Here is a 12,411-nt window from a genome sequence, read left to right on the forward strand (position 1 = left end):
TACGTGTGGCCAGGTGGTGACACCAAATAAACAGCAGAATCGAATTTAAAATGTGATTGTTCCAGTTCCCCAGAATTTGATGGCAAAAGTGGTGTCTGGTCTCAAGGTATTTTTCCTAACAATAAAAACCAGGGGAAGTAAGTCAGCTTTTTTCCCATTGTCCTTGCCCCCAGCCCTCAGCTGCTGCTTTTTCTGAAGTCAGTCCTTGACAGATTCTTAATTCAGTGAAGACTTTTACTGTTTGGCAGCACTTTTGCTTGATTCAAAGTACAGCTCTTCATTATTCTTCTGGAAGAGTTTGGCAATTGTTTGACCTGAAGGATGGACAGTAAATGTGGAGCACAGTAGCGTTTGATTGAATTATAGACTCATTGAATGGTTTGAGTTGGAGAGGACCTTTGAAATGGTAGTGACACTTTCCACTTTTTTCTCGAAGCCACATCCAACCTGGCCTTATGGACTTCCAAGGATGGGGCATCCCCAATTTCTCTGGGAAATCTCTGCCAATACTCTACCACCTTCACAGTAAAGAGTTTCTTCCTGTTTTCTAATCTAAACCTGCCCTCTGTCATTTTGAAGCCATTCCCCCATATCCTGTCACTACATGCCCTTGTAAGGAAGGGGCAAGTCTGGGACCAGATCCAGCTTCAGCTTCGCCTCTGTAGATTCCAGCATCGTATGAAAAGTATATTTTTGGCAACCAGACAAACAAAAAAATCCCCGAAACGCAGCTACCCAGAAGTGTACTTCATCCACAGCTTTGCGAGGTGGTGGCAGCACCCGCAGACTTAATGCTACTGCCGGTGCTGTTTGCGCGCCTGCCTCTGCACCGTCACTGCCCGCCTTGCTGCTTTATCTGACAGACCGAATAATAAAGACATTTATGTTTACATACAACAGATCATAAATAAAGACGTCGCTTTACGTCACGCAGCCGCCATCGGTGCAAGCCGCCCAAAAAAAACCGATTTGTGCCATTCGCGAAAGCTTCGCGCCTGGCATCCGAGGTGTGGCGGCTCCTTGCGCGGTCCCTGCGGGGCGCGGGTAGCGCGGGGCCACCGCCCCACGGCCGTCGGGCCCGCTCCATCACCGCCCCCCGGCCGCCGGGCCCGCTCCATCACCGCCCGGCCGCCCCGCACGCAGGTTCCCGTCACGGAGGGGCGTGAGCTCGGGGGGTGCTCCGTGATTGCTGTGTTTCAGCGTGGGGCAGCCGCCCCGCCCCTCCGTGTCCCCTCCCACGGCCGGGCCCATAAAGCGGCGGCGGGCGCAGGCGGCGGCGTGCGCGGGGCGGTTCGGGCAGGCTCGGGTGTGGGCGGGCGCAGCCGCAGCCGCCTCTCGCGGGTTCCGTTAGCAGCGGCGGGCGGCCGTTCGCTGGCAGTCGGGCACCGGGAGCCGCCGACGATGGACACCAAGAAGGTAGGCGAGCCGTCGCGCATCCCTCTCGCCCTCTTTCTCCCCGCTGCTGCCGCCGCCGCTCGGCTCCCCGGGCTGCCGGGCGGAGGGATGCGGTCGCGGCCGGCGTTCGCCTGCGGCTCGGCGTGGGCAGGGATGCGGCGGTGGGCTCGGCGGGGCCGCTGCTCGGCCCTTCGGCGGCTCTGTCTCCGGGGGGGATGGGGGATGGAGGATGGGGACCGCACGGTTCGGGAGAGGTTGGCGCAGGTTGCGCGATCGATTTTTGGTTCCGTGCGCGTGGCCTGATGATGCACACGATGCTGTCCGCGTTGTAGGGTATTGGTCACGAGGTTTGCTTCGCTGGCGGCGCCGCACTCGGTTGGTCCCTGGGTTTAGGATGCTAAGCGGGAGATTGATGCTAAAGATTTTTTATTTTTTTTTTGAGTGGTGGCAGTATGACTTATAAAGGCATTTTAAAATTTCAAGAAGGTGGCAGAGCGTGTCCTTCCCCTTCTTCTCATATAGAGCAGGGGATATTTGTCTGCATCTCCTCGTCTGCAGCGGCGGAGTGAGCTCATGACTGCGTGTATTTGAACGTACTAAAGGAGACAGCATATACCCGCCTGAACCTGGGGCGGGATGCCGGGGAATTACACGGGAACAGCCAGAATTGGAGAGGGCCGGCGGTCTCATCGCCATATTGATGGGAGATGGGGGCAGTGTGAGAGGATGGGGCAAAGAGAGCGTCTGGTCAAGGTCGTTCAGAGCAGCGGGGAGAGGCCACTCCTGCCGGGCTCAACAAGTTGTGCAGCTCTGGGGTTGGAGGCAGCGAGGGAGGGGAGCTGGTGAGGAGCATCTCCTGCAAACAAATGCTGCCGACGCCTGTGGTCGGAGGGAGGGGTGGTGGTTTGAATTCCGTGCTGGTGCACAGACCTCAGCCTTGAGCCTTCAGATCGAGTGGGTGTAGCTGTACTATTTCTGAGCTCCCTGTTTGCCTTTTGGGAAGCGAGGCACTTACAGCACTAACAAATGATCCATACATTAGATCACGGTCTGGCTCACTGGAGGGGATGGGTCATGCCGTGTGATGTCTAGGTGGTGGGAGGCTGGGCAGAAGATGAATAGCAGGCAGCAGCCAGGAGGAGGAAGCATGAAAGAGGGTAGAACTACTAACCCTGCAGCTCATTTATATGTCATGTAAGTGAGGGGTGCCCACCAAGCAGGGACCCTGTGGTCCCTGCAGCACCCAGAAGGAGACGGCCAGCTGTGGTCACTGCTAGCCATGACAAAGCAGAGTCCTGGAGGGAAGGTGCTCCTGTGTGAGCCATGTGGAGAGCTGGGGTTTGTCTGCAGCTTTGCCATACCGCCATACCTGCTGGATAGAGATGACCTGGCCTGGAGTCCCAAAACTGTTTAGATATTATAATGCGTTTTTTGCAGGCATCGAGTTGCTTTGGAAGAGCTGTGTCCTTGTGGTTCTGTGCCAAATTTCCTTGAGATAAAAATGAGGGGAGCGGTCACAGGGTGCCAGGGAGAATGCCTGGCCTGCCTAGGCCTGCATTCAGGTTTGAATGCACCTCCGTGCTCATCTGGCCCGTGTCCATTTTGTCGCCACCACTGACCTGGGCAGGAGGACATTTACATGATGTAGGTCGGTGGAGGAAGTTGTGCCTGAGAGTCCTTTCCCCAAATGTTGTTTATTGAGGCAGAAGTGGTTGTGTCTGAGGGTTGTGCAGGCTAGAAGCACATACACTCTTGGCTTGAAAGATTGGTGGAGGTGGCACAAGCACTGTATAACAGGTTATTGTCCAAAACTTTGGGCAGTTTTGAGAGCTGCTACTCCTGGAGCTGAGCTAGAAAGTGAGAGACTGGAGGAGCTGTGACAGTGGGCCCCACCTAGTAGTTTACTCTGCCAGGCTTAAGTACAATAATTGGAAAGTCTTGGAAAAGGAACTGTTAATATTTTTGGAAAAGCTTCCAAACCTCCTGAGATGGGAAAGAACACAATCTTTCTGAATTGTGCCAACTCAGGCAGTGGCTGCCTAAGTGCCAACTCCTGAGTCACCTGCTCCCCCACACCTCCCTCACTCGGAGCTGGCTTAAATGCTACAAGCTTTAAAAATGAATAAAATGTCAGATGCTTTTTGCTGACACTTCAATTTCTCTGTGGGACTTCTGAGGTTGGTCCCTCAACTTTCCCTATGGGTCTAAGGGCTCAGCAGTTTTTATTTTAATTTACTAGAGATTCAGGTACGCTGAAACTTCAGGGAGTGTGCTTCATGTAAGATACCAACTATTGCCACAGCTTAAAGAAAAATGGACGGGGAGCTCGGTAGCAACTGCTGCCACCTCTTGATGCAGCCGCTGTGCCAGTGCCCTGGGGCAGGGATGGGAAGCCCTAGCCTGGGAAAAACAAGCTTGTTGCCGAAGAGAGTGCGTGTTGTAACTGTTGTGAGTGACTGCCAGTGTAGCTCGTGGCCAGATCCGAGACTCAATTTATGGGAACTTGTCAGCTGGCTCAGGGAAGAGTTAGACCTTTCTTTCATGACATGCCAGAGATCAGCAAAAGCTGCTGTAAAGCAGATCAACCCAAAATAACAGCCACTAATGCAGGCAGTGTATTTGTTACTGATGAGCTGAGAATAGTTGCTGAAGGTCAGGAGATAACAAAGGGGAGGCCCTGACAATCCCTCCTACTTGTAGCCGCAGAACTTTTCATGCTGTACAGTTGCATCTCCCTTTCTAGGGAGGGGGATCCGAGGGATGCAACTGGTACTCACCCTCGCTGGATAAAAGCCCATTCCCTGCCCTCAGAGCACTTGCACGGAGCCACCTCTGAGCTGCAGCTGCTCTTTATGCTGAAGAGAAGCTCAAGTTGTGTAGAAAGCCAAATTAACTAAATAATTGTTCCCTCTCTTGCCACAGAAACTCACAGCCCCTCTCATCTATGCGGTTTCCATTGCTGCCATCGGATCCCTCCAATTTGGATACAACACCGGTGTCATCAATGCCCCTGAGAAGGTGAGAGGAAGGGGGAGGTGGGATGGGTGAGTTGCTGATGGGACCACAGTGGTGTAGAAAGGAGAGGGACTGTCTCCCAAGTAATTTGGTTTTGGTTTATGAAGTCAGTAAGGTATTAAAACCCCCGTTCAAATACAATATTGAACAGGAAGAGCAAAGTTTTGGGGAGGGCGGAGAGCAAACAGAGGGGTTAATTCTCTTAATTAGAGGCACAGGAAGGGCAGGAGGGTTCCATCTGCCATATGTGGTGTGTGGAGGAATGTGAGCTGCCTCAGTTTTGAGTCAGAATAAACCAACCACGGCAGAAGGAATGTAGAGAGCAGTGTGCAGAAAACAGTTAAAGGTTGGTAGGAATTACAGCTGCCCTAATTTAGTTTATTTCAAGTTTATTTTACTTGTTTATTCATTCCTTGTGTTAAGTATAGATTCAGTGCTTGTAAAAGGGTTGTGACTTGGACATTTGACCAAATCATCCCATGACTGTAGGCTAAGAGGTGAAGAAAATGAGATGTGCTTTTTGTGTAACTTTAAGATGGTTCCTCTGTCAAGAACTGAGTCACGAATACCACATCCACCCTCTCTCCGGGAAGAGACGTTCACCACGGGATGGGGGATGGGGTCAGTCCTCCCTAGTTAATGTCCTGCTGCCATCTGCTGGGGCACACACTCCATCCCCCCTGCCCATGCCAGAATTTACCTCACCAGCTAGGAGGATGCCTTGGGAAATCAGCAAGGTGGCCCTGTCACATCCCCTCTGAGACAGCATTATGTAAGAAATAAACAATTTTTCAGGCTTACTTCAGTGAAGCCTTGTGTGTCTCCAGCTATTTCTATACCAGAAATCCCATCCCTGCTGTCGATGTTTTGGTATTGCCGGAAATGTTCCCATCCACTCACTGGTCATGTTTTCTTGTTCCCTTTCATTCCCAACTCCCAAGAACCACCAGTGACTCATCTGAAATATTCAGAAGATAAGCCTGTTCTCATTAATAAACACTGCTGTCCTGCGGCTACCCTGCCTGCCCCTCCACTCAGTGAAGCACTGTCCCTCATCATACTGAGCTACTTCTGTGCCCTTGTCGTTCCCTTGTATCACTTGTTGCTGCCTTGCTGGGTCTCTCTCATGGTAGCAGGAAGCAGAAGGAAGGCAGTCTCCCCTCTCCCACGTGTAAAATGCCCCCCTCTGGATTGTAATTCTTGCTACCTGACTCCTCTTGCAGATCATCCGGGGCTTTTTCAACAGAACCCTGTCAGAAAGGAGCGGGTCGGCGGCCTCCCAAGAACTACTCACCTCCCTGTGGTCACTTTCTGTGGCCATCTTCTCAGTAGGAGGAATGATTGGCTCATTCTCAGTCAGTCTCTTTGTAAACAGATTTGGCAGGTAAGCTGGGAAGCGGGGGATGCAAGCGTTTGGAGAAATTTTCCCTTTACAAAGGAGTGGTGGGAGGAAGAGGGCCGAGGTGGGGAGAGATGTGTGGGGAGAAGGCAAGAATGTGTGGGCTGCAAAAAGGATTGCAGGCCAAGGCAGGATCTGAATGAGAATTACTCCATTCTGTTCCCACCCCTGAGATGGGCGATCACGGGCGGGTTTACATTTACCCCTCTCCTGATGATTTTCCTGCTGTATTGCCAGTTTAAGTTCAATCTTGACATCTTTACCCTGGCAGGAGGAACTCCATGCTGCTTGTCAATGTCTTGGCCTTTGCTGGTGGCCTTCTCATGGCCTTCTCTAAGGCAGCAGGATCGGTGGAGATGTTCATCATTGGCCGCTTTGTCATCGGCACCTTCTGTGGCCTGTGCACCGGCTTTGTGCCCATGTACATCAGCGAAGTGTCGCCCACCAGTCTCCGTGGAGCCTTCGGCACCCTCAACCAGCTGGGCATTGTTGTGGGCATCCTGGTGGCTCAGGTAGGCCTGGCACAACCTGATCCTGCCCTCACGTGGGGTGAGGAGGGCTTTACTTGCCATCAGGGGCAGAGTGTGGATCCTGTCGCACTGGGGTGGGGGTGAGGAATTGAAGTGTTTGAAGTCACTCTTATTTCTCTTCTGTCCTTGGTGTAGATCTTTGGACTGGAGGCGATCATGGGCACTGAAGGTCTTTGGCCAATGCTTTTGGGCTTCACAATCCTCCCAGCAATCATTCAGTGTATTGGTCTTCTGTTCTGCCCTGAAAGCCCCCGCTTCCTATTGATCAACAAGATGGAGGAGGAGAAAGCCCAAGCAGGTAAGAACTCATCTCAAAGGGGCAGGGCAGTGTTCTGGCTCCCAGCCTGCACTGAGCTTGAGTGGGAGGCCAGGACTGATCCTGGTGCCTGTGGTGAATTAGGGTGTGACTGCCGGAGGGCATCAGACCTGGCCTACCTTCCCATCCTTTAGGTTGCACCAGTGCCAGGAAGCATGAAAAACCTGGCATGCCAACAGAGGCTGCAGGTGGGATCAAGATGTGAGGAGTGGCACCTAGCCTGGTGGGATGTAGCAGGACCAGCTGCTGCTGCCACTCTCCCAACTCCTCCTGAAAGGCAGGAAGTAGGCTGGCATTTAACAGGAGCTTGGAGGGCTGGGGTCAGCTCTAGCAAGAGTCTGAACAGAAATTCAGGATCAAACATAAGCTTGGAGATCAGTAAACATGAGCAGGACCTGGGCCTAGTTTCTGTGCTGTTCACAGCACCCTGACCTCTGGGTTGAAAAGAAGAGCAAGGCTGGCAGTAGAAGCTTGGCCTTTCCATGCAGCAGGCCTCAACACCAGCTGGGGGTGTTGAGTCTTCCTCCTGTGCCCTCCCTGCAGCAGCAGGATGGGACACACACCTGCCCTGGCCGGTAGATGTGTATCTCATGCCTGGTGTCTTTGGATTCTTCCCTCCAGTTCTCCAGAAGCTCCGTGGCGATCGAGATGTATCTCAAGACATCGAGGAAATGAAAGAAGAAAGTGCTAAAATGTCCCAGGAAAAGAAAGTAACTGTGCCTGAGCTCTTCCGTTCTCCAAACTACCGTCAAGCCATTATCATTGCCATCATGCTGCAGCTCTCCCAGCAGCTCTCAGGCATCAATGCTGTGAGTTATCTTGCTGTCCCATCTTCTGGGCCTCCCTTATCTCTGGCTAAACTTGCACTTGCTACTGGTGTGGAGAGAACTCCAAGTCCCAAAACATCTTTTTGCCTTGAATGGAGGTCACTGTTTTGTCATTTGGCAAAGATGCTGAGATGGAAAGTGGATATTGTGACTTTCACTTTGCCCACGTGCACCCTGGTGAGGCACTGCAGCCTTGCACCAAGTGAGTGAACCTTGACTGGAAGCATGCTGTTTTATAGTGTGGAGTGCTGCTTAGAAACTCCCTGATGGGAGTGCAAGGTGGTAGGCATAGGATGAGGGACATGCTCTCAAACATGGAATCGTGACTCTGTCCAACTTTCTCTTCTCTTGCAAGGTATTCTACTATTCCACGGGGATTTTTGAACGAGCTGGTATCACACAGCCTGTCTATGCCACCATTGGAGCCGGTGTGGTGAACACAGTCTTCACTGTGGTGTCGGTGAGTGGGACAGGGCTGTGTCTGCCTGGGTGTGTCCCTGGCTGGTGGCACTACAGACAAGGAGCCAGGTGGTGGCAAAGCACTGGGCTGTGCACTGACCTGTGGGAGCAAAGACCAGTATGCATCAAAGGCGTGGTGGGAGGAGAGACGGGCAGAAAGAGATGTTGTTATCTTAGATGAAAGAGAATGTAGAAAAGGAGAGCACGTGGGGAAAAGAGTGATGAGAGGGAGCAGCAGCAAGAACCAGAGTGGAAGAACTTGTGCTGACAATGGAGCAGCCTGGTGATGGGCACTGAGATCATCATGGTCTCTGAGGTTTATGGGCAGATAAGGAAAAGATGCAGGAGATACTGAGTGAGGAGGTTGGTCCTGCTTTTCTGCCAAAGTAATGGACATTTTTTCCTTCTGCCTTCTCCTTTCCAGCTGTTCCTGGTGGAGCGTGCTGGCCGCCGGACCCTCCATTTAGCTGGTTTGGGTGGCATGGCTGTGTGTGCTGCTATTATGACTGTGGCTTTGGCTCTGAAGGTGAGTGATGGGTGTTATTGTCCAGGCTGACCCCAGCAGGAACCTATAAGAAAACACATCTGCTTTTCTCTGCAATACTGCCCTGTAGGCAGGTAGAGCCAAGTGTGCAATGGAAAGAGCAATTTTATAACTCTGGGAACTGCTACAGTGTTCGCAGTGCAGCTGAGAAACTTGTGATGCTAGAGATGAGGTTGTGCTGATCATACTTTGTTCCCTTGCAGGATGTCGTGGACTGGATCAGATACATCAGCATTGTTGCCACTTTTGGCTTTGTGGCTCTTTTTGAGATTGGCCCTGGCCCTATCCCGTGGTTCATTGTGGCAGAACTCTTCAGCCAGGGCCCACGACCTGCAGCTGTGGCAGTGGCTGGTTGTTCCAACTGGACCTCCAATTTCTTGGTGGGAATGCTCTTCCCCTATGCCGAGGTAAGTCCTGGTTTATGAAGCAGTGTGAAAGCACTGCACCATTGGAAGAGGTGTCCAGAAAAGCAGTAGAATCTGTGTCATTGAAGAGTTTGGCACGTGACTATATATGACCTTTAATAGCTTAGCCTCTCCTAGAAATTGTCCCGGCTTTGGGAAGAGGGCTGGTGAGTCTTCCAGAGGTCTCTGAGTCAGTGTTATGATTGTTACTGGAGGCTGTTGTTCACCTTATATTCTGCTGTTTTAACTGGTTGCAGCTTACAAATATTTGCAGGAGCCATCTTAGCACATCATTGCTTTTGCTTTAAATGCATCAATTTTGGTCACCCTCAGGAAGATTAAAGACTTCTAGAAGCCCATAGGAATGTGATTTCAATTTTTAAAATGCTGTGGTGAGGAAAAAGTCAGTAAGGGCACTGTTGGAGAAAGGTGTTGGAATTTTAACCTCTCAACAGCAAATGACCTTACGTGTAATATGAAAAAAAATCTTGTGTGTGTTCTCCCTGCAGAAACTATGTGGCTCCTATGTCTTCCTCATCTTCCTTGTTTTTCTGGTCATCTTCTTTGTCTTCACCTTCTTCAAAGTGCCAGAGACCAAGGGCAGGACTTTTGAAGAGATCTCCAGAGTCTTTGAAGGACGAGGAACCGGCTCACCCCAGAAGATGGAGATGAACAAAGCTGCCTAAGAGCCACGATGATGCACCCATTCTTTAACTCTTTCATGCTTAAAGAGTCATTAAAGGAATGAGCAAAGAAAACCATGAGAACTGGGACGTTTTTCCCCTCCTCAATTGCTGCTATATTCTTCTTTTCACCCACATGCTCGCCCATTCTGCCAGGCTTGCCAGCATTAAGCAATTCTGATATGGGTGATCTGCCATACTGGAAAGCACCTGGTCCTTGCAAAAATAATCTCATCTTTCCTGCCACAAACACCAGGAGAACAGAGAAGAGCTGGCAATATTTTTACTTTTCTCACATAAAATTGCCATTTGGGGTTAACATACTTATGCACACAGTGACCTTTATGTATTTGACCCTATATACTATTTTTGTAGTGAGTTGAAGTGACCCGCTAAACAAGTCCCCAGCCCTTTGAGTCTACTCTGTGTGTGTGTATGGTGTTACACTGGAATTTAGCAAGCTTACCAAAAAGCCATCGTGCTTTTTCCTATCCAGTGTGCACTCTTTTTAGCCTCAGGAAAAAGGGGACCAAGTCACATGCATATTTTTTCCTGCTCTTTTATTTTTTGTATAGACAGACTGAAAGCATACTTTACTTCAGTTTATTTATTTGTATGTCACTTTGTAAATATTTATTTTTTTAATGGTGTACAAAAATGTACAGATAAAGAAATCAGAGAGGTTTAAGAGAAATAGCTATTCTAACAAAAGATGCTGTAGACTTGAGGTGCAATAAGACTGTAAAGGAGAAATGTACTAAAAGGAGGTTGAGCATTTTAGGTGGTATGTACAGCAGAGCCAATTATGCACATCACCTTGAAGTTATTTGTGCCCTCTGGAAAGAAATTCGAGGAGTTCTGTACTTGTGAGAAGAGGTATGTTTCTGCACTAAAATCTCTGTTATTAGGGATTTTTGGTGGCTGTTTTAAATAATTGTTCTCAAGTGTTGATGAGAGTGTGATATTGCATCTTAAAATGGGTTTTGTTGGATTATGTTTTCACACATGGTTTTAAGCATTCTATGGATGACCGAGGGTGGTGATTGCAAACCAGAAGGTAGTTTTTCCTGCCTTCTCTTAATTTTATTTCTTTTTGGCTTCTCTGTTATAGTCTAGTACATCATAAGTTCTGAAACTTGCAGATTGTCATTTAAAGGAGCGCAAGGGTAAAGATTATTTTTCATAGCTGTATTTTCTTAGCAGTTGTTCCTATAAATATTACAGAGGGTCATGTAGCATGACCCTCCTGGACACAGGCATGGTCAGTTGTGGTACATGTTAGTTCATGAGAGTAGAGATGCAGGACTAGACACCAGAGCTACTGGAATTTGCTGGTTTAGCAGTGTGAAAGGTCTGTAGTGCGCAGTCCCCTGCTTGGTTGAAGGCCAGGTGTTTTTTGCCCCATATATCCTCTCTGGAAGGTCTGCATGATGTTGTGGTGCTCACCAGTGTGCTTTGTAGATGTGTACAGCTCTGTTATAGTGCCTCTGTTCTAAGAGATGTGGCAGGCAGTAATTGTTCATCAGTAAATGTTGGTCTCCTTGCTTGTCATTCCATGGACAATTGAGTTTGTGTTCCTCACCCTTGCTGCCAAGCTAGCTCAGGCAGGCAAAAAGTAGTGCCTAGGGTACACTTGCAGTCAAGGAGGGGCAGCTTTAATCCCTGCAGTGTTCTGTGACAGGCTCCAGGCCCGTGCCTGTCCAGACCTGCACAAAATATCTAAAGGTAGCACAGAGGTAGGTCCAGTTTACTCTCCTGTTTTTCTGAGATCAAGCTGCAGTTTTTGAATGTGGTCAGACTTGGGTCGACCTGCAGGAATTCATCACTGGATATCCTAGAAAAGAATTAGGCCCACAGGTTTTGAGGTGGTAAAAGGAAGAAAGGTTGGAATGACAGCAAGACTTTTGCAGCATGGATAGCCCAAGCTTTCTTGCCAACATAGTGCTTCAGAGCAGGTTAGAGAAATTCCCATTGATGTATATTCTGGGGGGTCTGTCTGACATTTTTAGTAACTAGTGATGACATTTCTACCTTCCCTAATGAGAAACAGTTGCAAAGATCAGTTAAATTTGCTGCTGTTAAATGCTCCCTATGAATTAATTTGAAATGCCCCAGCTTTGCACAATGTAATCATATTACATCCAGTTTTCCCAAGCTTTTTATTGAGGCTTACATTCCAGATATTTATTCACAGAAGTATTACATAAGATGTCTCTCCCAGTTTTGATATTTGGCTCAGTTACATAGATTTCTGTGCCCTTCCTTTGGCCCTCCAGCACATCCAGACATGATATTTCTGTATGGGTCTCTGTATGTTAGGAAATTCCCCACACAGCTGTGCATAAGAGCATTCCATACTTTGCATCAGATGTGTGTTGGCTTGGACCGAAATGTGTAGGCCTATTTTTCTTAATTTCTTTTTCTGTAATGGCATTGTGAATATTTCTGATGGATTTTATATGCTTATTAATGTGGTTGTTTCCTGGTTTTGAAATAAAAAATATGAAATAAATACCTGATTCGGATTTTACCTTTATCTTGTAGGTCTTCTCTTATTCTTTTATCAAAGCCTGGGACTGCATCCTGAAATATCACCAGCATCTACGCTGCAACCTTTCTGGGTTGCTAGGCACTCTGGAGTTACTGTTTTATCACTGGAAGTGATAATTTCTCTCAGCTTCTATGCAAATCACCTATCATTCCCTTACTACCATTTCTTAGCAATTTTTAAACTAAAGATGTGCTTCTCTGCTTCTTGTTTGCCCAAATCCTTTTTGTTTATGTGCAAATACTTTTCCAATGTAACAGGAAGGGAGAGGAGAAGTGGCTGCAGGATATG

General features: G+C 48.9%; 1 protein-coding gene across 1 annotated transcript; it reads left to right on the forward strand.

Moving 5' to 3' along the window:
* Nucleotides 1-1,287: 1,287 nt before the first annotated feature.
* On the forward strand, nt 1,288-12,102 carry LOC134414292 (solute carrier family 2, facilitated glucose transporter member 3). The gene is made up of 10 exons (XM_063148645.1): nt 1,288-1,416; nt 4,318-4,413; nt 5,634-5,794; nt 6,081-6,321; nt 6,475-6,637; nt 7,277-7,464; nt 7,838-7,942; nt 8,366-8,467; nt 8,689-8,892; nt 9,399-12,102. Exons 1-10 carry the CDS (start codon nt 1,402-1,404, stop codon nt 9,573-9,575), a joined length of 1,452 nt encoding a protein of 483 aa, XP_063004715.1. The 5' UTR covers nt 1,288-1,401; the 3' UTR covers nt 9,576-12,102.
* The last annotated feature ends 309 nt before the right edge of the window (nt 12,103-12,411 follow it).

This window comes from Melospiza melodia, chromosome 2, assembly GCF_035770615.1.
Source record: "Melospiza melodia melodia isolate bMelMel2 chromosome 2, bMelMel2.pri, whole genome shotgun sequence".
Taxonomy (NCBI): Eukaryota; Metazoa; Chordata; class Aves; order Passeriformes; family Passerellidae; genus Melospiza; species Melospiza melodia.

Bases quoted from the DNA above. Each gene is read 5' to 3' on its own strand.
- LOC134414292 (XM_063148645.1), top strand. The intron at 5,795-6,080 runs GTAAGCTGGGAA...TTACCCTGGCAG, and splicing joins TTTGTAAACAGATTTGGCAG to GAGGAACTCCATGCTGCTTG. The intron at 7,465-7,837 runs GTGAGTTATCTT...TTCTCTTGCAAG, and splicing joins AGCTCTCAGGCATCAATGCT to GTATTCTACTATTCCACGGG.